This window comes from Populus alba, chromosome 13, assembly GCF_005239225.2.
Source record: "Populus alba chromosome 13, ASM523922v2, whole genome shotgun sequence".
Taxonomy (NCBI): Eukaryota; Viridiplantae; Streptophyta; class Magnoliopsida; order Malpighiales; family Salicaceae; genus Populus; species Populus alba.
In genome coordinates, this window is record NC_133296.1 from 13819431 (window position 1) to 13842209 (window position 22779).

The following is a 22779-nucleotide window of genomic DNA, read 5'->3' on the forward strand; positions in this document are numbered from 1 at the left end:
AAACAAAATTTATGAAATTTTGTAAAAAACAGGTTGCACCGCAGTGCCAAACAGCCTTTTAAACTACTTGCTTGTGTGCTGGGCAAACCCCGATGCACACATGACGCTTGGATTGCGCTAAGACCCAACCATCTCTAGCCCTCCAGACTACAAAACCCAGAATAACATTAAATTATTGGCTGTGCATGGCCCAAAATAGATTGGGATCCTGCCAGTATAGAACCCAAATAGCCTTCAATCCTACAATATATAGGATCTAAATTTTTTAAGAAAATAACGTTGCTGGCTACTTAATTAGTATGAGCCACCTAACTAATATTCCCTACAGGACATTAGACATTAGATGAGATGTGTTATTATTTTGTTAATTTTCTACTAAATATAAAATAAAATAAATTATTTAGTCAAGCCGTCCAATCAACACCAAAGACCTAAATTATCTATCTTGTTAATTCAAACCATAGAAAACAATAGCTGAATTTTGTTGACATGAAATCGCCATAAGATAATGACGACGACGACGAGAGGCGGTGGTAATCATACTGTAAGGGGAAAAACATTCAAAGAATAATCAAAGTCTAATTCTTCCACTCACTTTCGAAGAACAAATTTCCACGCATTGATTATTCTAACACCTTGCGAGTACAAAGCTAATCACTCCAAACAACCTCTTGATTATAATATTACAAGCATTAAACTTCATTAAATTATAATAATTAATCTCAACATAGATGAAATAAAACCTCTCGAAATTATAGTTTAACTTGGTCGGATTTTCTTCAAACTTGTTTTAATCAAAATAATATTATTTTATTTAAAAAAAAACAAATCTTGAATGATGTCATTTCATATTTTAAAACAATTTTATTTTAAAGTTTTACTTTAAAAAAAAATACAGTTTAATTTAACTAATCCAGTTACCTACTTAGTTGGTAACTAAAATCTCAAGCCATTTCAACATTAAAACAATTAAAAAAAATGATGAATTTATTGTAGTAAAAAAAATTATAGCTAAAGTTTCATATGTATTATGGATTATAATAATGAATCTAGAGTATTGTTTTGTTTAGTTTCACCATCTTCCATGCTTGGTTGATTTGGAATCAAATTTTATAGTTGATCTCTATTTGCTTCGCTTTGTGTTCTTGAGTGGTCGAGGAAAATTTTGGTGCTCAATTTAGAAAAATAAATTTGATTTCATTAATTTAAAACAATTAAAGCTCCAAAGAAGAACTCAAAACTTGTCAATTCAAGAATTAAATTTAACTAATTTGAAAAAAACTTGATCGCACGTGCATAACACGTTGAAAAGGCCGCCACACTTTAATGATGATGAGTATAGTAACTTCCAATATCCAATTTTGCTCGGTGTCAAATTTATACATTATTGTTACTTTTATAAATTTTTTTTATTTAATATTTAATGTATTGAGAATTAAACTTTTTAATTTTTTTTTATTTACCTCATGAATCTTGCAAATTAGCTAAAGTTGGCCTAAATAAAAAGACTTACTGGAACAATAGTTAATCATTAATCAAACACAAAAACGGAAAACATTTCAATAAAAAAAACCCACCATGTCCCTCGACTCCGAAGACTCACCGTCTCCTTCCTTCGACAGGGACTGGTTCTTCCCTTCTCCTTCTTTCATCCACCAGTCACCTCCTAAACCTCCAAAATCCCACCGCAGATTCTCCACTACTCCCAAGCATTCTCCTGATTCCATCCTCTCTAAGTCGCAGTCTTTTCGACCATCCTCCTCTATTCCCCCCCCAGCCACTTCTAAATACGGCATACTTCGCCGGCGCGTGGAATTCCCTCGACAACTAGTTAAACCTTCAAAACAAGAACAACATGATTCCTTTTTGGACCGGAAACCTGTTGTTCCCAGTGAGAAGAAGCAGTCTTCTGAGAAGGTTTCTTCCGGGCCATCGGTTCATCGGGTCAGATTCAGATGGAATTTGACCATCACAGCAGCTGTAAGTGTTTATACAGTACCCTTTTTGTTGGTTTGGTTTTGGGAAAGAAATAAAGAAATGTTTTTTGAAGTGGCTTTCTTTCGGGCTGTTGCAGATTGTTATTACTGCTTTGGCTTCGTCGGTACACAAGAATTTTACCTTACATAAACAAGTAATTGATTTGCAGGTGAGTCGTTCTCTTTAAGTTTTGATTTTCATTATCAAGATTAGTGCTTTTAAGTCTTCTATGGTTATATTGATTATTTGGAGTCCTTGTTAGCGAATTTGACCTTAATGCAGGATTTTGTTGTTATTTAACAGGGATTCTTTGTATTCTTTATTGCAGAATCAAATATTGAAACTAAATGTTGCATTGCGAGCGTGTAATTCATTATCCAATGTAGATGCTTCTGATTCAGTAATGCAGGAGATTGATGATAATAATTATGGTGGTGATAATGGGTTAAAGAATTTGGCTTTGATTGTTTCACTTACGCTATTGTCTATTCCAGTTCTCGCTTTCAAGTACATTGATTTTGTATCAACATCGAGATCGTCGGGTAATATCTGGGACGCGGTGCTATTGAATAAGCAGCTTGCCTATCGGGTGGATGTTTTCTTATCGGTTCGTCCATATGCGAAGCCTTTGGCGTTGTTAGTTGCGACACTGCTGGTTATTTGTCTTGGTGGCTTGGCAATGTTTGGTGTGACAAATGATAGTTTAGCGGATTGTCTTTGGTTGTCTTGGACATTTGTAGCTGATTCGGGCAATCATGCTAATTCAGAGGGGATTGGTCCAAGGCTTGTTTCTGTCTCTATTAGCTTTGGTGGGATGCTTATTTTTGCTATGATGCTTGGGCTTGTGTCTGACGCTATTTCTGAGAAGTTCGATTCGTTAAGGAAAGGAAGAAGCAAAGTGGTTGAGCAAAACCATACTCTAATTCTTGGGTGGAGTGATAAATTAGTAAGATTCTTATTCCACATCTTGTTAGTGTGAAGCTTCTTTGCTCTATACATTTGCTGGCATGTTATATGACGTGTGTGAATAGTGTAGACACCTCATCTCAAAGACCTTTAAATAAACTGGGAACAGTTATTTCCTTCCTAATATAAAAATCTCTGAAGAAATTCATAAAAGCACATGGATAACACAAAATAAATATATTTAGGTGTTTGCAGAATATTTTGCAAATTTTTCCTCAGTCACCAATCGTTTTGTTCTGAAACCAGGGATCACTTCTGAATCAGCTTGCTATAGCCAATGAGAGTTTGGGGGGAGGAATTGTTGTGGTGTTGGCTGAACGAGACAAAGAAGAGATGGAAATGGATATTGCTAAAATGGAGTTCGACTTCAAAGGAACATTTGTCATATGCAGAAGCGGGAGTCCTTTAATTCTGGCTGACCTGAAAAAGGTATGCGTACATTCTGTGGTATTGCTTACAAGTTGTAGCATATATCTTCTCTGCTGAAAGCTGTGGTTGCGGGACAGATTCAATCTTCTTCAGTCGTACAATCAATAAGTGATTCATTAATGCTAAATGGCCTGATTAGTTATCCTATCCAAAATTTATGTTTGTCTAATTTAGTTTCAGGGCACATACCTAATTTTGCTAAAGCATGCCAGTTCCCAAGAATTGTATGATTAACTGTTTCTTAAAGCAGCTTAATGCACATTATTGCATTGTATTCTTGAAGATTGCACATGCATTTCTTGTCATGGTTTCTTCAGTGAATATTATTTACTCTTCAAGTCTACGTTGAACTTCCTCTCTCTTCTTCTTCTAAACCTGATGATGGGAGTATCTACTTTGTCATGAATGCTGAAACCATTATTTTCTCTGTTAACTTTCTTGGTTTAGTAATGCCTTAAGTTTTCAGGTATCTGTCTCCAAGGCCCGTGCAATAATTGTCCTTGCTGAAGATGGAAATGCTGACCAGGTCTGCTACTTGAGTGAAGAAGTGATGTGCTTCATATCTGATATCCGATAAGCATTGATAACCGTTAACTCGTTTATGGTTTTTTACAGAGTGATGCTCGTGCATTGAGAACCGTCTTAAGTCTTATAGGAGTGAAAGAAGGGCTGAGAGGGCACATTGTCGTGGAGCTAAGTGATCTTGACAATGAGGTTCTTTTGAAACTTGTTGGTGGAGATCTTGTTGAAACTGTTGTAGCTCATGATGTTATTGGCCGCTTGATGATTCAATGTGCTCGGCAGCCAGGACTTGCACAGGTTAATTGCTGCACTCTTAATACTCTAGTCACATTCTTTGACATCAGTGTGAGCATTATTTACCTTACTGATTTTTTCACATTGATTTTTACTTCCATTATTATGCTGTAAACTACTTCCCTGCTCGTTTTGTGCATGTGATAAATATGGATGGCTTATGACAGATCTGGGAAGACATACTCGGGTTTGAAAATTGTGAGTTTTATATCAAAAGATGGCCACAGTTGCACGGCATGCAATTTGAGGACATACTAATCAGTTTTCCTGATGCTATACCTTGTGGGATCAAGGTTGCTTCCTTTGGGGGTAAAATTATCCTGAATCCTGAAGACTCGTATGTTCTACAAGAAGGTGATGAAGTCCTTGTCATAGCAGAAGATGACGATAGCTATGCTCCAGCAGCATTACCGACGGTGCTTTCATTTTCACTCAGAAATAAAGATTTCTTATAGATTTCCTTGCATTCTTTCCCCAAGCTTCCCCTTTCTTTGATCTGTCATCCTATGTGGTATGTGCATAATAAGAGACGGGACTTGTGCCTTACCCAGTTAGCAAAAGAAAGTCGTCTTAGCTTGCCTGAGCCAGGATGCTTTTATATCAGAGATAAAATTACAAAATGAAAAGGGAAAGAAAAGGCCATAGTAAATGCAGCAGATATCTGCATAGAGGAAAATAAGGCCAGTCCTACCTGTAGATACCCGAGCATACCCATAAATAAATAGATTCACTTTAGTTAGTTTTAGCATTTTGCTGGCCTTTAGGTAATTATGTTGTTGCACATATATGCATGAACTCCTTAGCGTTGTACATGTTGCAGTGTGGTTGGGATACTATCGCTTTGCATCTGACGTGTCTACCATAGACCCTTTGAGGATGGTTCTTTTCACTAAATAATAGATCGGTGTAATTTAGTGAAGGATATCTTGTGTGCTTTTGATATGATGTAAAGAAATCAGTAAAATTGAAAAGGAAACAAAATGAAAACTAAAACAGCAGATCATGGTCAGTTCAGATGTGCACGCTAGAATGGTTCCTTCGGTGGAAATTAGGTAAGTGGGTAGACCATAATAAGAAAAACTTACATAATACAATCAATTTCATCATCAGGTCAAAGAAGCATCATTCATGCACATTGCCCAACCTGCAAGAATGCCACAGAAGGTTCTACTTTGTGGATGGAGGAGGGACATTGATGATATGATTGTGGTAAGTTCATTTGTGAAGCCCCTAATCTTTTCTTTTCTTCGCCTGGATGCTGCAGGTATGGAGAGGAAGTCTACCGAAAGACTCCATTGTTCCAAAGCCTGCAGAAAGGATACTGTTTTGTGGTTGGAGACGAGACATGGAAGATATGATTATGGTAATGTTATAAGAATTCTGAAATCATAACTTCTCCGTTGCGGCAAAGTGGTGGTAGACATTTCAGAATACTGAATTTTCAGTTGTAGTTGCAACAAATGTTTCTTCACTGGAACTATTCTTTCTACATAATATTTCTTGCTACAATTTGGAGTGCTCTTTTTTCTCTCTTAAACTTTTTCATTTTCTAAAAACAATATTAATGTTAGGTTTACTCATCATTGCAAGTTTAGGTGTTGGATGCATTTTTAGCACAAGGTTCAGAGCTCTGGATGTTCAATGATGTTCCTGAAAAGGAGAGGGAAAAGAAGCTTATTGATGGTGGCCTGGACTTGAGTAGGTTGGAAAATATACAACTGGTTAATCGAGAGGGAAATACAGTCATAAGACGTCATTTAGAAAGCCTTCCTTTGCAATCTTTTGATTCGGTAAGTAGAATAATACTTAATATCATTGGGTTTTGGATGTAATTATATGATGACCGGGATTATATTTTTTGAAGTATTGTTATTCTTTGTTAAAAAGATTTTGATGAAGTCTTTGGTTTGTTTAGATTTTAATTTTGGCCGACGAGTCAGTTGAAGATTCAGCCATGCAAGCAGACTCCAGATCTCTTGCCACATTACTATTGATTCGTGATATTCAGGTACTTCATCTAACTAAAGTTCTGGTGGGTAGGCTATGACACAGATATGTATCATCTATGACAGTTGGTTTCTGCCACACAGAAACTGCAATTTAAAAATTGTGAAACTGAGTCAATGATTTGGGAGGGGGTAGGGTGGCTAGAGTCTTTTCCATTTGACATGGGCTTGTCACCTTTCATCCCTTTTTGAACAACTATTGTTGCATTCCATCCTCCAAGATGCCCTGTGATCTTATGAACAGAGGGGTTTTTGCCTTCATTTCTGAAGATTATGTGGTCAGCTCTTCATCAATTCAAGGAAAAGCCAGAGAAAATTTTGTTTCTTCTCTCCAGAACCCAAGAAAAGATAGTTGTACAGAATCCTGGTGTTGACTAATATGCTGACATTGGAGATCACTTGTGAGATTTAGCGCTCTTTGATCTTTGTAATCATTCTTTTCTTATTCTCATGATCCATGCAGTCGAAGCGCCTCCCAATGTCAAACCAGGTTCACGGAGGAAGCTTCTCACAAGACACATGGATTGGGGAGATGCAGCAGGCTTCAGATAAATCAGTAATAATAAGTGAAATTCTGGACCCAAGAACTAAAAATTTACTGTCCATGTCAAAGATCAGCGATTATGTTCTATCAAATGAGCTTGTCAGCATGGCGTTGGCCATGGTTGCAGAAGATCAACAAATAAATGATGTATTAAAAGAGCTCTTCGCAGAGGAGGTATTCTTTTGTTTCTCTTCTGTTAAATTCTGAGATCTGATTACATTCTATGGCAAACCCAAATTTCGAAGGGCAAAATGACTTACAAAATTGCAATAGAAAATCCCAACAGGTGCATAATCTATTTTTTTAATTCAAATGCACTCAAGGTTTAAATAAAAAACATAATAATTGAGATCCTGCAATCTTGGTCAATTCAATGAAAATTTGGGAAATTCTTTGTAGGAGATGGTTTGACACATGTATCGCTTGACAGTTTTTACAGGATTGCTTTAGTTTTTTGGCCAACTCTTGCAAGTGGGGAGAAATTGAAACACCTTTTAGCAATATTCAACCCTTTTTTCCCTCACAAGTAGCAGCTTGCACCCTGTGTGCTGTATGCTAGTTCTAGAAAGCTTTTCCTCTTTGTCATGCTCTCCATAGTTCGATAAGGATCTGAATCAGCTTGCATCCTGTGTACTGTCTTCATGATTCTGTTGGATTTTCTTAATACATTCTGTGGCTTCAATCGGCTTAAAACAGCTAAACTAAAGGATTCATTTTTTATAATTAAACACAGTGGGTGACCATCAGCTTCTTTCCCTACTGCATTCAGTTGGTCACTCCTTTGAATCATACTTTAGCCACATAATATGTTGTGCCACAACAGCAAAGGTTTTGCTAGTGGACTCTGTCTTTATTGCTTAGAGCCTTAGGCAATCCACCACAACTGATCAGCATCATTCCTGGTTGTGCTGGTAAACTTGTTGCTATTGATGATGTTGAAATTTATGATCCTCTGATCATTTTTACTCATCATTCATGAAACATTTTGTGTTCATCAGGGAAATGAGCTACAAATAAGGCAAGCGGATCTTTACCTTTTTGAAGGCGAGGAATTGAGTTTCTATGAAGTACTCTTACGAGCCAGACAGAGAAGAGAGATTGTCATTGGATACCGTGTATCTGATGCTGAAAGAGCTGTTATCAATCCACCCGCCAAGAGCGAGAGAAGGAGGTGGTCACTAAAAGATGTTTTTGTGGTTATTGCAGAGAAGGAATGGGAATGAGACATTTTTGTTTTCACACTCCTGAACAGGATATATTCTTTGAAAAAAATCAGATGGGCACCTACGAAAACAGCAACAGCAAGTGTTCTGCAGTTTCTGCTAAGTCTGGCAAAAGAAGAAAAAAATACCGCAGATATACATATGTGCAACGGGAGAATGTACATTCACATCTAGAATATTTCTTGTACAAAAGTTCAACCTCAGAAGTTTTGGATTTTTGGCAAGGATAGAGTTCCCGGTCAATTGGTAAAGTCGATTGCCAACTACTGTGAAAATTCTAGTAGATTTTTTCCCACAATTTGCTTATACTGTGATGAGACAGCAAGCAATGAAACAACTCATTGTTCTGAATTAACATGCTAGAGAGCCTAAGAGCTTTATGTAAAAGGTTTATAGTTGCGAACAGAATCATGTACTTGTATTACAAACAACATATTTGGTTACGAAAGGGTTGTTCTGTTTCCCAGGACGTGATTGCAGATGTTTTGTCTCTTGGTTTCTTTTTTCTCTGAGTCCTCAGGTGTCTGTGTCTGCTGGAGCAAGGGGGACCCTACTACAGAAGGCAAAAGAATCAGTCTTTAATTGATTTGCTTTTTTTTTTCTTTCCTTAGGGCTACCTGAAGCGAGAGGGACACTCTCCGTCACTGAAGAACATGATTATTTTAAATGTTAACATGGTAATTGAAGGTAGATGGTTAAACTTTTCTCGTCCAATCTCCTCTGTAAGTAAATTTTAGCTGACAAGATCTCAAAAATGAAAGGAAAAAAAAAAAAAAGAGAACTCCACGCTACAACAAATTATTAGAGTGTGTCAAAAAGGAAACTAGAAATCAACTATAGTCCTATAAAATAATAAAATTAAACACAATTACTTCAGAGTTGTTAAGTATCGAGTAAATTATCGAGAATGATATAAAAATAAAGCTAAAAACAATAATTAGAGTGAGATGAAGCTCAAGATAATAATTACAATAATCACATAGTATAATTTTCTCTTCCAATATAAAAACACTATATTAAAACTTACTAATGTACTAAGAAAAGTTAAGAGATAAAGTCCAATGAGACATCAATCTCAAGAGAAAAAATTGTAACATTGAAATTATATTTGACAAAAACCTTATAATTGAGTCATGCATGTATATAATTTTAATTTATAAAATATTATTAATTTATGTATCAAGCGAGACCATATTTTCTAAATATATATATCTTATTAATTTAACGAATTATTAATTTATTATATTGAGTTCAATTGGGGATAGGTAAAAATATTATTTAACTGAGGTTATTAATTTATTGAATATTAATTTATCAATACTATATTGTAGTTTATTTATGGTTATTTATCACAAATAATTTCTTCTTGTCTCTCTATTTTTCTGAAGGTTTGTTGAAAAGAGCGGGGGCAAATTGCATGGCTTTAAGCTTTCTAAAGAAAACATGTACTCCAAACGGCGTAGTTTTGACAAGAAAGAAGTAGAGAAGCCCAACTAAGAAAAACCCTTATCATCAACGACTAGAAAAACCCGTATCCACAAACCATCTCATCCTCGTTATCCATATAAAAACCCATATCCACACGCACTTCTTGTCTTGCTCTCTCTCGCTTGAAGAACTCAAGAAAATGGCAGTGAAGATTCGTTTAGCTAGACTGGGATGCAAAAACAGGGCATTTTACAGGATCGTTGCTGCTGATAGCCATACACCAAGAGATGGCAAGCACCTTCAAGTTCTTGGTTTCTATGACCCCTTAGCAGGTTCCCTCCATTTGTTTTTACCCTTCTCTTCTTAGTTTTGTATGGTCAGTTTACATGATGTTTTTATGCTCTTAAAGACTTGAAATTCGAAGGCTTATTCAGTTTCAACTTAACTTCTTCTCAATTGGGTTCATTTTCAAGCTCTCATACTATCATTATAGGTTCTCTGTAGATAAAGTTGTTATCAAAGAGTTAAAATTTGTGGGGTTATTGTTTGCAAAGTGGGATGCATTTCATTTCATTTTGATATGTATATATAGTTTAATGTAACCATTAATAGCAATGATTGTTTATACTTTAGGGTGTTTTCTGTTGAAGTCTGAAAATTTTAAGCACAAAGATCATCAGGAGTAGGGAAAAACTAATTTTTAAGGTTTGGTCCAACATTATTCATAGGACTAATACAATTACTTAAATATCATCAAATAAAGTAGATGTATTTATTCTATTATAGTCACCAAAGCATTAATTATGCTTAATCTTTCGTTTCGCTGTTTGGGGAAGATACATGTTGATTAGTGAGCTTAGCTTTTGCAATGGCTTCAATATTGTAACTTCATGAAGTTGCTTCGTTATTCTTAAACCTTTCTGCGTTTCCTTTTTGTAGCTAAAGGCGATGCTAGAAGATTGGGTCTTAATGTTGACCTTGTGAAGTAAGTTTTTTTTTAAAAAAAAAATATATATCTCATTTAGTTTTATTCTCTCACTCTGTTTTTGTTTTGCTTTGTTTATGTTTCTTGTATATGCGGTTATGTAAATTTATCCAAGTATTTATGTTTTAGCTAAATCAAAGGAGATTGCGCTGTTTAAGTTGAACCTGAGTAGATAATTTTGGAGATTCTAGCAAGATATAGTGTTTAAGATTGATTTTTAATTCACTAAAACAGGATACTGTAAACGAGATCAATAAGCATGCTATACATTTATTTCATGTAGGAGATATCTTCACAAAGAGAAAGGTGTGTGTCAACATTGTCAATTCTGAATTAAAGGAGAAAACTGATAGATCGGTTTTTAGTTCACATAAACCTCTTGAATAGCTGCATCTAGTTGCATGGTTGATAAAATGAGTTGGTACTCTGTAATTTTGTTTTTGCTGCTTTTGAGTTACTCTTCTACTTGCTTCTGCAGGTATTGGTTATCAGTCGGTGCTCAACCTACAGACACCGTACGTGGCATTCTTATGAGAGCTGGTTTAGTATCCCCACCACCAATGGTTGTGATGGGACAGAAAAAGGGACCATCTGGTGATACCTCAAACCCAGAGAAGATGATCACCCAGTAAAAGTTGTCATTTCTGTAGTTTTATATTTCTGTTCTGTTTTGTACCTGTAAGCTTGATCCAGCACTGAATGGTTTGAAAGCTAAAATTCCCTTTTCAGGTTGTTCAATGAACTTGAGTTTAATATTTGCTTTTATTTCATGTTAGTGTCATTATATCTGCTCTTAATGCATATGTTCAACCACTATATGCTATGCAAACATGATGCGTATTGCTGTTTATATTCATTTGTTAGGTTTTTGTATGAGAAGCCTGTAGTTAGCATTACTGAGCACATACTTGAATGCACTTTAGAGATCTTATCTTGCCTGCTTTTAGTTTACACAAGCAATGAAGCACCTGATATTAGAACGTAGGATAGGTGATGTAAGAGCACTTGCCACTCACAAGGCAGAGAATGTTATTTCTTGTGTATTTGGCAGATCATCTTCCTCGTGTACAACTTCATTTTACAGTCTTGATTGGCCTATTACACATAAGCATGAATGGGCACAATAGGTTGTATATCGTTATTGTTGTCTTTCCTTGCCTATTCCGAACTCCCAATTTCCCTTCCTCACGTCACTGTGAAGGTAGCTGATAAAAAGGCTAAATGGATGCTGTTAAATGTTGGACTTCAATATATTTTAATATTGAGCATCTGTAATGTGATGTTCCTGTATGTCCTTTTGCTTCTGCTTGAGAAAATTTAGCTGATTGCAGTAATGCATTTAGCAATACATAAACGGTGGCATGTAGGCATAAGATTAGAGACTCCCTCTGTCACGGGCTTAATGCAATAGGCATTCACTTTAACCTTAAAGTAGGCAACGGGCATGTTTACAGTGTCCCTCGACTGTTGAGCGTTTGCTCAAATCGTGCAATTTAAGCACCTGATGTCAGCGTGATTTCTCATGTTTTTGCTTGTTAGATATGAACGACCTCTATTGAGGCCATGCTTGCGGACTTTTGGTTTGAGATTCATGGGAGCGCTTCTGATTTACTTTGGTTTAGTGAGGGTAAAGAAGCAGGAGATTGGGTGTGGAGGGATCTGGTGTCAAGAACATTCAATGCAACTGAAGGCATGCAATTTGAAGCACCTTATAAGGAAATCAAGATCAATTATGATTTAAATCTTTTCTTCTCATGGCTTCTTCTTCAACATCAACCCCTACCCCTCCAAAGAAATATGATGTCTTTCGTTTAAGAGGAGAGGACCCTCCTTCTGGTTATACCAGCTAGCTTTGAAGCGTAAACAAATCCTAACCTTCATAGATAACCTTCATAGGATCCTCATCACTTTTGAAAGCAAATGAAGAGTCCAAGCTTTCTGTGATTATTCTTTGCTGAAAACTATGCATCTTCGAAATGGTGCTGAGAGGAGCTTGTAAAGATTCTTGAATGCAGAAAAAATAATCGACAGAAAGCTGTTCCAGTTTTCTACTTGGTTGAACCATCTCACGTCAGAAATTAAACAGGAGGCTCTAGAGATGCATTTTAGCTCTTATTATTTTGAACTGTGCTCTCGAAGGTAAAAGCAAAGAAGAGTGGCATAGTGCATTGAAAAAAATTAGCTCTAGACCCTCCTGGAATTGGAAACAAAACCATGCTTCAAGAGTATTAGATGGCTTTTATGTTTGACCTGACCTGTGCTTTTGGATATAAGCACACTCATTTATTGATAAATGCCTCGTAAAAGTTTCTCGCTCATTGAAATGGTCTTACCAGGGAGTGAAATACCAAAAATGGCACAGTGATCAAGGAGTGGGATCTTCAGTTACCATACAGTTTCCCTCAAATTGTCATCAGCTCATCAAGGAACTTGCTTTCTGCCAGATGATTCTCCTATTTTCATCTTAATTTTGGCTGGCGAGTCAGTGGAAGATTCAGCCATTTATTTCAAGCAGATGAAATATGGTCAATTTTTAGAGGATCCCTCTCTCTGCTCCTTTCTCTCGTTACTCCTAGCATTGATATGATTTAGGCATGCAAAATATGGTGCAGTTTTAAGAGAATCCCTCTCTCTGCTCCTCTCTCTCGGTACTCCTAGCTACATTCGGGAGCAGGAGCAGGCCACTTTATCGAATAATTTCTACAGCTAGCAAAAACTCAAGAGATGGCAAACATCTCCATGTCCATGGTTTCTATGATCCCTTGGCAGGTCGTCCTTATCTTTTTATATTTGCTTCTGATGCTATAAATTCACATTTCTTGATATTTTATGTTTAAACACTTTAAAAAATGGAGGGTATTTATTTATTTGCAAGTTGTATTCAATTATCTTGAATTTTCAGCTGTTCTATAACCACAGAATGGCATTGTTCGTTCCCTTGTTCTTTCCTTTGTTTCTGTCAGGCATTGTTTACCAGCTGGTGCTCAAGCATCAGACCCTGTACGTCGCCTTCTTGTGAGGGCTGGTCCACTGCCCCTACCACCATTGGAGGTTACGGGGATGCATAGGTTGACCACGTGTTACGGATCCTTTTCATCCTTTATATGGCTCTATCCTCTATCTGTCTATCACCCTGTATAAGTTAGCATTGATGCCATGGCACAGAAAATTAGGGGATGAATTAGGCAAAGAGGCTCTTTGCCCTTCCATGGTATTAATTCAATTATTAATGGAAATCTGTGTTGGCGTCAACGAGCACACGAAATCAACGCAGTGTACAAGAACTAGTTCATTTATCTGGCATTAACATACAAAATTTGTTCTCTAAGAGGTCAGCATCGGTAGACATAGGTAGAATGTTTCTTATTCTTTATATGTACAGCTCGGTCAAGTTCTCAGATTGATGTGCCACACACCAGTAAATTCCTCCTCGAAGCCTATGCTTCTGAGAGATCTGCATTCTCATTTAATGGCGCCGCCGAATTGGGTGGTGGGTTCTGAACTCCAGTTTCAGATGGTTGGGATTCATGCTTTGCAGCAGCTTGCAGCACCCGGTTTTGAACATCTGTAGACGAAGGTGATGTGGGTAGTCCGAGGCGGTTGTTTTCTAATTTTCCAGTAGCCCACGAAAATGCCTGAGCTCCAACTCTAACAGGGGAGAGCAAAAGCCTTCAAAGAAACATTTAAAATCCCAATTAATCAAGACTTCAACAATCCAAAAACTTGGTCATACATGATCCCACTAGCAAAAAGAATCCAACTGCCAAATGAATAAATGACTTCTCAAAAGTCCTGTGGAGGTTAGGAAATGTTGACCTTGATAACGTCATAAGTAGTTTGGTTATCAACACGACTTCGATTGCTGACACGGTCAAGATCCTAGTGTTGGTAGAACATTTAAAGCCAAGACTTGCTATATACAAAATTTCCCATGCCTTTTCCAGTGCAAACACCGAGGTCCATTTAAGTTAAGCATGTCAATTGGTTGGCTAATGATGTTGCACAAGCATATTCTGATCAGATTCTCAAGAGTACAACATATAACACCTATCTATCTGACATTATACTAATGCGCCTTGCATAACTCATTGAGCACGAACAAACAGAGACTTGATTTCAAACCTTGTTTCCATATAGGTTTGCCATATACAATTGTGTCTGGTATGGTAAATGCATGAATGAAGAAAGACTTCTGGAGTAGGTTATACCTCATATCTTGCTTAAAATCTTCTGGGCCATTGTAAGAAGCAACCCGCTGATAAATAGTCTGGTGGAGTGTGACAAACCAATAATTAGAGAAACAAAAGGATCACTAAACTAAATTTAGCAATGACATAAAACTTTCCTTATGGTTAAACACATGCAAAATAGCCAGAGGGGCATCTAGCTTAATGGTCGAATCAACACTATTTTATGGAATGAAACAAAGGATCTGTGTGCAAGCACAATAATTCAGGTTCAGAAAGTGCAAGTTTGTTTTAACCACTATCAGCTTAGAATCAATATCAGTGAGTGTGTGTGTGTGTGCGTGTGTGTGTGTGTGTGTGTGTAACAGTGAAAGAAACAGAGAACTACAACTAATAATAGTATACCTGACCGAGGCCAACAATAGCAATAAATTGTAAGGTCTTCTCCCACTCTGAAACAAAGTTCAAGTTTTGTTGGCAAGAAGGATGGGAGGAAAAAAACAGAATCTATAGCATTGGTTCTATATAATAGAACTAAAAAATTTCAAACTCTTCCAGATTTTGGGGGATCATTCTTAGAAAGTAGCAGAAAGCCTGTCCACGAGGAAGAAAAAGGACACACCTAGCAAAGCGTATGATGCTGCAGCAAAACCCTGTTCACAACATAAATATTTTTGTTAGCAAAGGATGCACTGGACATTTGAAAGGCAAGAAATAAATATTTCTCAATCATGATTTGATGATTAACCAAGACCTGATGTAATGCCACAAAAAGTAATCCAAGTCTTACCACACCATATCCAAGTGCTTGCACTGGTGAAGGTCTGATATCTTCTAGAATTGCCTCAGCCTCCTGAAATGATGTCAAGTTGTCAAAAGTCAAGTACTTGGAGAAAAACTTAGATCTGGCACTAGAAAAGGTAAGCACTTCCAGAATGTACATGTATTTAAAATTTTTAATCAATCAAAAAGAACAGCACAGATTGACAAAGCACAATGAATATAAATCCTACATGACTGAATGGTCTTAGCAACAAGACAAATGTTTTGAATGAAGGTGAAGGTTGTTGATTTGCATGAACAAGGAGATCCCAAATTGTATCATTATCCAAAATGTCAGCTTGTGGCATATATCAAAATAACTTTTGAGCTCGTATGAGCTTTCTGAGTTGTAAAATAATCATATCAACTTGTTTGAATGTTAAATAATGCCCATATAGACATGGGCTCAGGTATGTGGGACAGGACCTTTTATTATGCACACAACAGCTTCAAGAGTTATTTAATTGATAACACCTAACATGTTGGAAAATTTATTGAAACTACAGCTAAACTAACCATCACCTCTACTACTGAGCTCCATACAGTTCAATCCGGTGCACTAAATAAATAATTCAATCTGAACCAATAGTCTCTACCAATTCTATCACCATTAGATTGTATTCAAGACAGATTATCATTTTTATCGAAATTGCTTTAGATTTGGCTCATATTTATCAAAATTGCTCAGATTATCATTTTCATAGATCTGAGCTCCGTCATGCTTCAAAACACACACAACCCCCATGGCCTGCTTATCCAGTTTATGGTAGCCCATCCATTACATATATACAAGCACACAGCACACATGTCCAGACATGTGTGATTGCATGTAGAGTGCCCCACACTGTCCACACACACACAGAAATTACTGTTTGAGTTTCCATGTGAATCTATGTACTTGCATGCAAAGACACCTCATATGTCTGTGTATTTGTGTTGTTCAGTGCCTTATGAATACCGTTTCGATAATATACATGGAGCACCGAAGTGCACCCAGCAAAAGAATTTACTCTTATCATGTGTTTTTGAAATTAATGTCAAATTAATAAACTTTCCCGGATTTATCTGAGCTGACTGAATATACTATTGCAAGATAAGTAAGTAATACTACAGCATGTCATCTGCCACACAAATACTTTGAATTGATCAATGGCTTGCAACAAATAGAATTTTTCATGTCTAGATATTTCAATTAGTTAAGAGAATACAATAGTCATGCCATAACTTTACCTCATTAAGTATAGTTAGTGCTGTCTCAGGTTTGAGCTCCTTGATTCGGAGACCTTGCTTTACCCAAGACTGGAAGCCACCTTGGACCACGTATGGTCTCTGACATGTAAAAATGCAAACAAACAATTAGCAATATGTTGAAATGTTTTGCAGTTCCAGATTAAAAATACAGATCTGGCATTAGGCAATTTTCTTATATTGCAGGTCACATAGTTTAATACTGCAAAATACAACCAGCTTCTAAAGCTAAGTTATATGGGTTTTTTTTATGAATAAACCATGTTATTATCTTGTATTCATACATTTAACTCTTTTCTTCACAAGCAATATACACAACCATATGGCTTAGCAAGCCATGGAGTGAACTAAAAGAATATTGAAATTGATTACCCATTGCAACTTACCAAGTCAGGCAAGGTAAAGACAATTTTTGTTTTCCTTTTTCAGAGGTTCATAAAGACAAGAATGAGATGTAGAACAAATGTGCTTTCTGAAGTAGTCTCTTCAGATCCCCAAGCCAAACTCATGTGCAGAAACTATCTTGAGAATAACATGTATGAAAAATGGGTTCTATCTATAGCATTTATACACCAAAGATACATGAGTGAAGTGTTTTGGTTAACAACATTATAAATGAACAAAAGGCATTAAGTTACTCTTCCAGAATCGAGATTGTTAATTTTTAAAAAGGTGACTGATAAGGGGCAAACTCTCAGAAATGTTAATCCCCAAGAAGCTCGACCAAAGGAGAGTGGAGAAATTCTCTTTCTCCCCTTTTAGTTCAATGATGGCATAAATGCTTAGTCATTTATGCAACAAAAAATCTTAGAGATTTCAAATACTTGCCTTAACTCCAAGCTTTCTCAAGGATCTTGCAATGCCTTTAGAACAAGAACCATCAGCATCCATAACTATTACCTGGTACCTGTCCTACAAGTATTAGAAAAACAAAATTCTGAGAAAATATTCCTGAAGCCAGATTTAAACATGGAAAACACAGGAGTTTGTTATGTAGGAACCATACTTCAATAATGATACCAAATAATACATTTTGTAAAACTGATCACTTGTCCCTGATAATTTATTTCGGTACTTCGGGACCAACCCTGCCACCCCAAAAATTTACTTTAGGCCCTGCTGGACCAATCCCACCACCCAAAATTCAATGGAAAGTGTGATTACAAGCTATTTCACCAGTAAAATTCTGTAAAACAAATTATATCAGCACCTCCAGCTTAGGCACATTGAACCCATGATGCCACCAACAATTCAAAGCAAAAGTATGTTTACGTAATTTCACCAAAACAATGCCTTGAACACTTTAAATTTTATGCATCTTCTACTTGAATTTTTGTGCATGTCATTTGGATTGCTATAGTATGTGTCTAATAGTCCTTCACACATGAGCATGGCTTGGTGAAAAGAAATCTTAGAGAATGGAAAGGTGTGAAACAATTTCTTGTGTCCTCAGAGGCTAATGATGATAAAATACAAAATAATTGATGAGACCAAGCCCAAATCACCCCTCCCCAAAAAATTTCTTTTCTTTTTGGTACTACTCAGAATTCTCATTTTTCCGAAACCTTCAGCATGCATAAACAATAGTTATATCAAATGTCTTAAAACATAAAGCTGTACCTGTACAGCTTTCAAGTTACGAATGACTGCAGCAATTAGGGTGTCATCAAGATCTTTTCCACCCTTTAACAGCTTCCTTACTGGGCCATCAACCTGAACAAAGTTGAGGAATTTAAAACATAAAGTTATGAAAAGAAAGGATGCATCCAAGCTCCAATGCTTATTTTTATTTCATCTTTTTTTTTTTTTTGGTTCAAAGAGTTATTTAACATTTAGAAACAAAGTAATTGTTCTAAACTTTGATCTTCCTTGTAACAAATAGCAATATTCCTCCAACCATAGCTTTTGGACAGTATTATAAAGAAAACCAACCTGTGGTAGAGTTACACTTGCATAGCGAAACCTTGCAGCTCGCCGAAGATCAGGAATGCCATCTCTTTCTCTGAGAACCTTCACATAAATAATGTCCAACAAGTTCAATTCCAGGTCAAGGAAATTAAAGGAAATTCATGAGGTTATGAGGTTACCCGATTTGAGATTGTTTTTACTATAATATAAAAGAAATGAGGGTGAAAGGTGTGATGTAAATGATATTTCTTAGTGGAAAAATAAATAAGTATTGAAAATATGAAATGGGGTCACCAAAAAATAGAAGTTATAAATGAAGAGAGTTGAAAAAACAGTAGAAATCCTTTAGTAAAAGTGAGAGCAGTAGGTTTTAGCCTCTCTCATTGAGGTACTTGGATTTTTAACAAAAGAAACTTGAGAACATGAAAGGCCAGAAAAATTTACTCTCTTGCCTCAGGCCGGACATCAATGAGCATGGTGTCTCCCTTCTCTACCAAGAGCTTCATAGTTAATTGTGGAGACAAATCTCCAGAGTAACCACCATACGCCCACACCCAATAAAAACCCCTGCATGAATCCAATAGAAAACTTTAGTTTCCGATGTAATGAAGATTAAATTAACAAATCCCTAAATGCAAGAAAGGACATCCATACCACAAAGTGGCTGAGGTTCCAAGGAAAAGAACAAAAGGTACAACTGGATCATTTGGATCCAAGCCAAGGCCTTTTTCTAACCCCTCGATAGCAATGTAAACCTGCTTATGGTATATGAAATTCAGTGTTGGTTTGGGAATATAAATGAGTTAGGTCAGCTCGTAATTAAGCACTGTAACAGACATGGATGCAATTGATTTTTTTACTAGAAGACCTGGAAGGTGAAAGCAGTGACTGAAGTCCCTGACAAAAAGAGTTCTAAAATGAGCCTAATAAAATTTTTCAGGAGATGGAGTTATTTTTTAATTTCATAAAATGTGCCAAGTAAAATATACCTGTTGAAAAGTTGCACCAATTGGCCTCAATATTTTTGTTGCCCTTTCTTCAGACAGATTCAGTGCACCCCTGATCTCTGGAGGAAGCAATTCCTTGGCAGACCCATAAGAGTAAACAACAAAAGAAGTCCCTTTTACTATAGATTCCTCAACTGCAACAATTGCACCTCTTAGCACTTCAACAGAAGCACCAGTAGTTTTTTTTACGGCTTCCCTCAAACCAGTTGAAAAGCTAGTTAATCTATCGCCAGCCAGTTCTCCTGTTTGATTGAAAGTTGAGAATACTTTACTCAAGGCACTATCAGCTGCTTCTGAAGCACTTTTCTTAATGGATGTTATTGAAGTAGTAATTGTGTTTAGTGAGCTTTGCACGGCATTTTCTCCCTTATTTACTGAAGTATTGATGGAGTCCTTAAACCCGCCCAATAAATCATCCAAACTAGTCTTTGCACTAGATAATGAATCACTATCCATTTCCAAGGATTCAGGCCCCAAGCTGGGTTTCTCCGGTGTTATATCGATAGTTGATGTTGTTTGGGGTTCCACAAGTCCTATAAAACTATCTGTCTTTTCAGTTAACTGGTCTGTAGAGTCCACAAGTTCCTCTTCAACATCAGCTATGTTATAACTTTCAAAAGATTTCAGTTTCCCCCCTCCTCCCATGGGGTGCAGTTCATCTATTGCTCCAACAGAAGAAATCCAATCATTATAAAACTTGCATTTAATGTCGCCTGATTCATTTGGGCAGGAATGATCATTAATGAAAGCCAAGGATATTGATTGTTCATTGCTTTCAACAAAACTGGAGTAGAAAGACTTGACAGCTTGTGTTTTGAAGGAAATTCTTTGGGGATGTGTTCCATTTGACATCCCCAAAAGTACCTTGTCTTCTACATAAAATCTGGACTCGATATCCTTCCAGACTGAGCAAAATGGTTGCAGACCTCCATGTAATGGAATCTACAGTTTTTGTTGTTTCAAATACATGAATGAAATGCTTGACAATAGAAATACTATTTCACAGGTATATGAAGAAAGATGTGACACAATAACGCATGACACGGTGAATTAATTACCAAAGTGCATGGAAGCTACCACCTGCAAGACTTCACTCAGATGCTGCAAATTCTGTTCTTTAAAGGAGGAAAAGGAATTTGAATATTGAAGAGTTTCTCAGACGTCATATCTTAATTTTTCGTTCTGATGGGAATAATTAGATTAAGTGGAGAGAAAATGTCATCTCAACCGAAAGCTTAAACTGCTAAATAGAAAGGTGCATGCAGGTTACAAGGCCATACCAAACTTTCTGCTAGATTGTTAAGGAATTTACCCAACCTCCCTCTGATGTCTGGGCTTAACAAAAAGAATGAAAGAGAACGCTGCACTGGACTATGATACCATATTAGAGCATGGGTATCAGCTGATGCATTCAGTTCAAAACCATCACTTAGGCACATGCACTTTACATAATGCGGTACTGAACTTTATGCTTAACCAGTTGAGGTTTAATTGATTCCATCAATTCAAAACCTTCACTTCAGCACCTCAGATTTTCACCTCACATACGTCACACATTTTATACAAAAGCACACATATATACTGACACCATAATTTTTTTTCTTTTATTTTTTGAACCAAGATTTTTCTCTTTTAGCATAGACTTCAATTATAGCCCTGGATTAATCTCCACCCTGTTGGAGGTTATGCATCTCCAAATCTAAGGGCAGAGGTGAGACCATGAGATACAAGAATGATAGAAACTTCTCAACAGCATGATTTAAATTACAGTACAGGAAGCGAATCTCACCTGAGAATGTGGGGAACAACTTGGAGTGGCAGAGCAAACAGGCAACATCTTTTGTTTACTCGATATAAACCTTATCAAAATCACCAAGCTTCCATGTTCTGCATGGAGGTAAATTTTTACAAATTAACATGCAGTTCAATCTTCAAATTCGCCCTTGAAAAAAAATGAACAGTAATCACACCAAGCTAAGTTGAATGAGGATCATCTCAATTTATGACAAGTAATCAACTTTGAAGAGTGTTTCTTGGAATTCAATTCTAAAGCCCTTTATTTTTTGGAAAAAAAACGAGCAAACTCCTTCTCTTGGATAGTGAAAACAAATGACATCAATGTGGATAAAAATTATGAAAGAAAAGCGGGAAATGGATCAAAAAAAGCAGAATTCAACCGTGACCACTTTAATTCATTGTACCATGATGAGCCCTTCTAAGTTGGCTTCTAAAAAATCAAGATTTAGTTCCATTTTCAACCAAAACCATGAAAAAACAGAGAATTCATTTCACAAAACATGTGTGTGTGTGTAAATCATCAGGATGGATAACACACTGAGCTAAAGCTATAAACAAACCCATAGGGACTCAACGTAAATAGACCAATTGCTCAACTGGGTTGCTCGAAATACAAACACTAAAAGCATTAATACTACAAACAGTGACATACAACAACAGCGTTCAACAAAAAAGATGACATATTACAACACAGTAGGCTAAACTAAAGCATGCCCGCCGGACAAGGACTAAAACTTACTCAAATTCTAGGGCAATGTATTTGTGTGGCAACTTGTAAACTGAAACAGTATATCATGTTAGAGAATCGAATCGTGTGGCTTGTCGATGCCTCTAGCTCATCTCTAAGGTTTCTCTTTGCCTCTCGTTTTTTTGGTGGGGACGAGTTTTGGATTTTATTTTTTGATTATTTATAATACTATTTTCATATGGTTGCCCTTTATTTGTTTGGTATTTAACATTACCCCCTTTTTTTTCTGTGTTTCCTGTTTGTTGCTTAGGATGTTGTGACTCTTCTCAATTCTCGCCCTCCCAGCTAGGGTTGGACCGGATTGCAATTGTTGGTTATTACTCGGTTTGACTCGATAATAAGGTATTTATAGGAAAGACTGAGCCCGACTTGCTATGCTCAAACTCAAACCGAACATCTATTTTATATTTATAAGTTTATATTGATATTATTGCAATAAATTATTTTAAAATATATTAAATGCTACCATAACCTTATTCAGACCTGATAGATAGAATTATGATTTTAATGAATTAGAATTCTAGATTAGATCGGGTTTATAAGAAAAATAATTTGGTATAATTCGGTTAGAAACTTAGATTGACCCATAATCAGATGATTTTTTTTTAAATAATATTATTTTTATTTTTATAAAAAAAAAATCAACATAGATTAATGCTTCTCAGATAACTTTGGGTCAAAAAAATCT

The 22779-nt window shown here is 36.4% G+C and overlaps 3 protein-coding genes across 7 annotated transcripts; 2 read left to right on the forward strand and 1 right to left on the reverse strand.

Annotated features, from left to right (window-relative positions):
• The first annotated feature begins 1516 nt into the window (after window positions 1-1516).
• LOC118050362 (ion channel CASTOR) lies at window positions 1517-8430 on the forward strand. Of its 2 annotated transcripts, none has more exons than XM_073403944.1 (12): window positions 1517-1980; window positions 2075-2146; window positions 2306-2923; window positions 3190-3372; window positions 3839-3898; window positions 3988-4239; window positions 4356-4604; window positions 5453-5551; window positions 5784-5978; window positions 6104-6196; window positions 6658-6912; window positions 7737-8430. In XM_073403944.1, exons 1-12 carry the CDS (start codon window positions 1579-1581, stop codon window positions 7959-7961), a joined length of 2703 nt encoding a protein of 900 aa, XP_073260045.1. In that variant the 5' UTR covers window positions 1517-1578; the 3' UTR covers window positions 7962-8430. The 2 variants fall into 2 exon arrangements, with proteins under 2 accessions (XP_073260045.1, XP_034916580.1); XM_035060689.2 differs by having other exon boundaries at window positions 1518-1980; window positions 3988-4191.
• A 1083-nt stretch (window positions 8431-9513) lies between these two features.
• On the forward strand, window positions 9514-11144 carry LOC118050363 (small ribosomal subunit protein bS16cy). Its single transcript, XM_035060690.2, has 3 exons — window positions 9514-9721; window positions 10329-10374; window positions 10853-11144. The coding sequence occupies exons 1-3, from the start codon at window positions 9589-9591 to the stop codon at window positions 11004-11006; spliced, it is 333 nt and encodes a 110-aa protein (XP_034916581.1). The 5' UTR covers window positions 9514-9588; the 3' UTR covers window positions 11007-11144.
• A 2497-nt stretch (window positions 11145-13641) lies between these two features.
• LOC118050364 (uncharacterized) lies at window positions 13642-22240 on the reverse strand. 4 transcript variants are annotated; one of them, XM_035060692.2, is made up of 14 exons: window positions 22083-22240; window positions 21336-21433; window positions 19529-20488; window positions 19194-19294; window positions 18992-19106; window positions 18564-18641; window positions 18252-18344; window positions 17460-17543; window positions 16614-16712; window positions 15352-15414; window positions 15184-15214; window positions 14967-15013; window positions 14583-14641; window positions 13642-14043 (listed from the first exon to the last, which is right to left on the reverse strand). In XM_035060692.2, exons 2-14 carry the CDS (start codon window positions 21381-21383, stop codon window positions 13812-13814), a joined length of 2010 nt encoding a protein of 669 aa, XP_034916583.1. In that variant the 5' UTR covers window positions 21384-21433; window positions 22083-22240; the 3' UTR covers window positions 13642-13811. The 4 variants fall into 4 exon arrangements, with proteins under 4 accessions (XP_034916583.1, XP_034916585.1, XP_034916584.1 ...); XM_035060694.2 differs by lacking the exon at window positions 22083-22240 and adding an exon at window positions 22031-22049; XM_035060693.1 differs by lacking the exon at window positions 22083-22240 and adding an exon at window positions 21996-22014.
• Window positions 22241-22779: the final 539 nt, after the last annotated feature.

Coding starts and splice junctions, on each gene's coding strand:
- LOC118050362 (XM_073403944.1), top strand. CDS start 1,579: ATGTCCCTCGACTCCGAAGACTCACCGTCTCCTTCCTTCGACAGGGAC. Junction 1,981..2,074: donor ATTTGACCATCACAGCAGCT/GTAAGTGTTTAT, acceptor GGGCTGTTGCAG/ATTGTTATTACTGCTTTGGC. Junction 3,899..3,987: donor AAGATGGAAATGCTGACCAG/GTCTGCTACTTG, acceptor GGTTTTTTACAG/AGTGATGCTCGTGCATTGAG.
- LOC118050363 (XM_035060690.2), top strand. CDS start 9,589: ATGGCAGTGAAGATTCGTTTAGCTAGACTGGGATGCAAAAACAGGGCA. Junction 9,722..10,328: donor TTTCTATGACCCCTTAGCAG/GTTCCCTCCATT, acceptor TCCTTTTTGTAG/CTAAAGGCGATGCTAGAAGA. Junction 10,375..10,852: donor CTTAATGTTGACCTTGTGAA/GTAAGTTTTTTT, acceptor TTGCTTCTGCAG/GTATTGGTTATCAGTCGGTG.
- LOC118050364 (XM_035060691.1), bottom strand. Junction 17,544..18,251: donor GTAACTTGAAAGCTGTACAG/GTACAGCTTTAT, acceptor TAATACTTGTAG/GACAGGTACCAGGTAATAGT. Junction 14,642..14,966: donor CTATTGTTGGCCTCGGTCAG/GTATACTATTAT, acceptor ACACTCCACCAG/ACTATTTATCAGCGGGTTGC.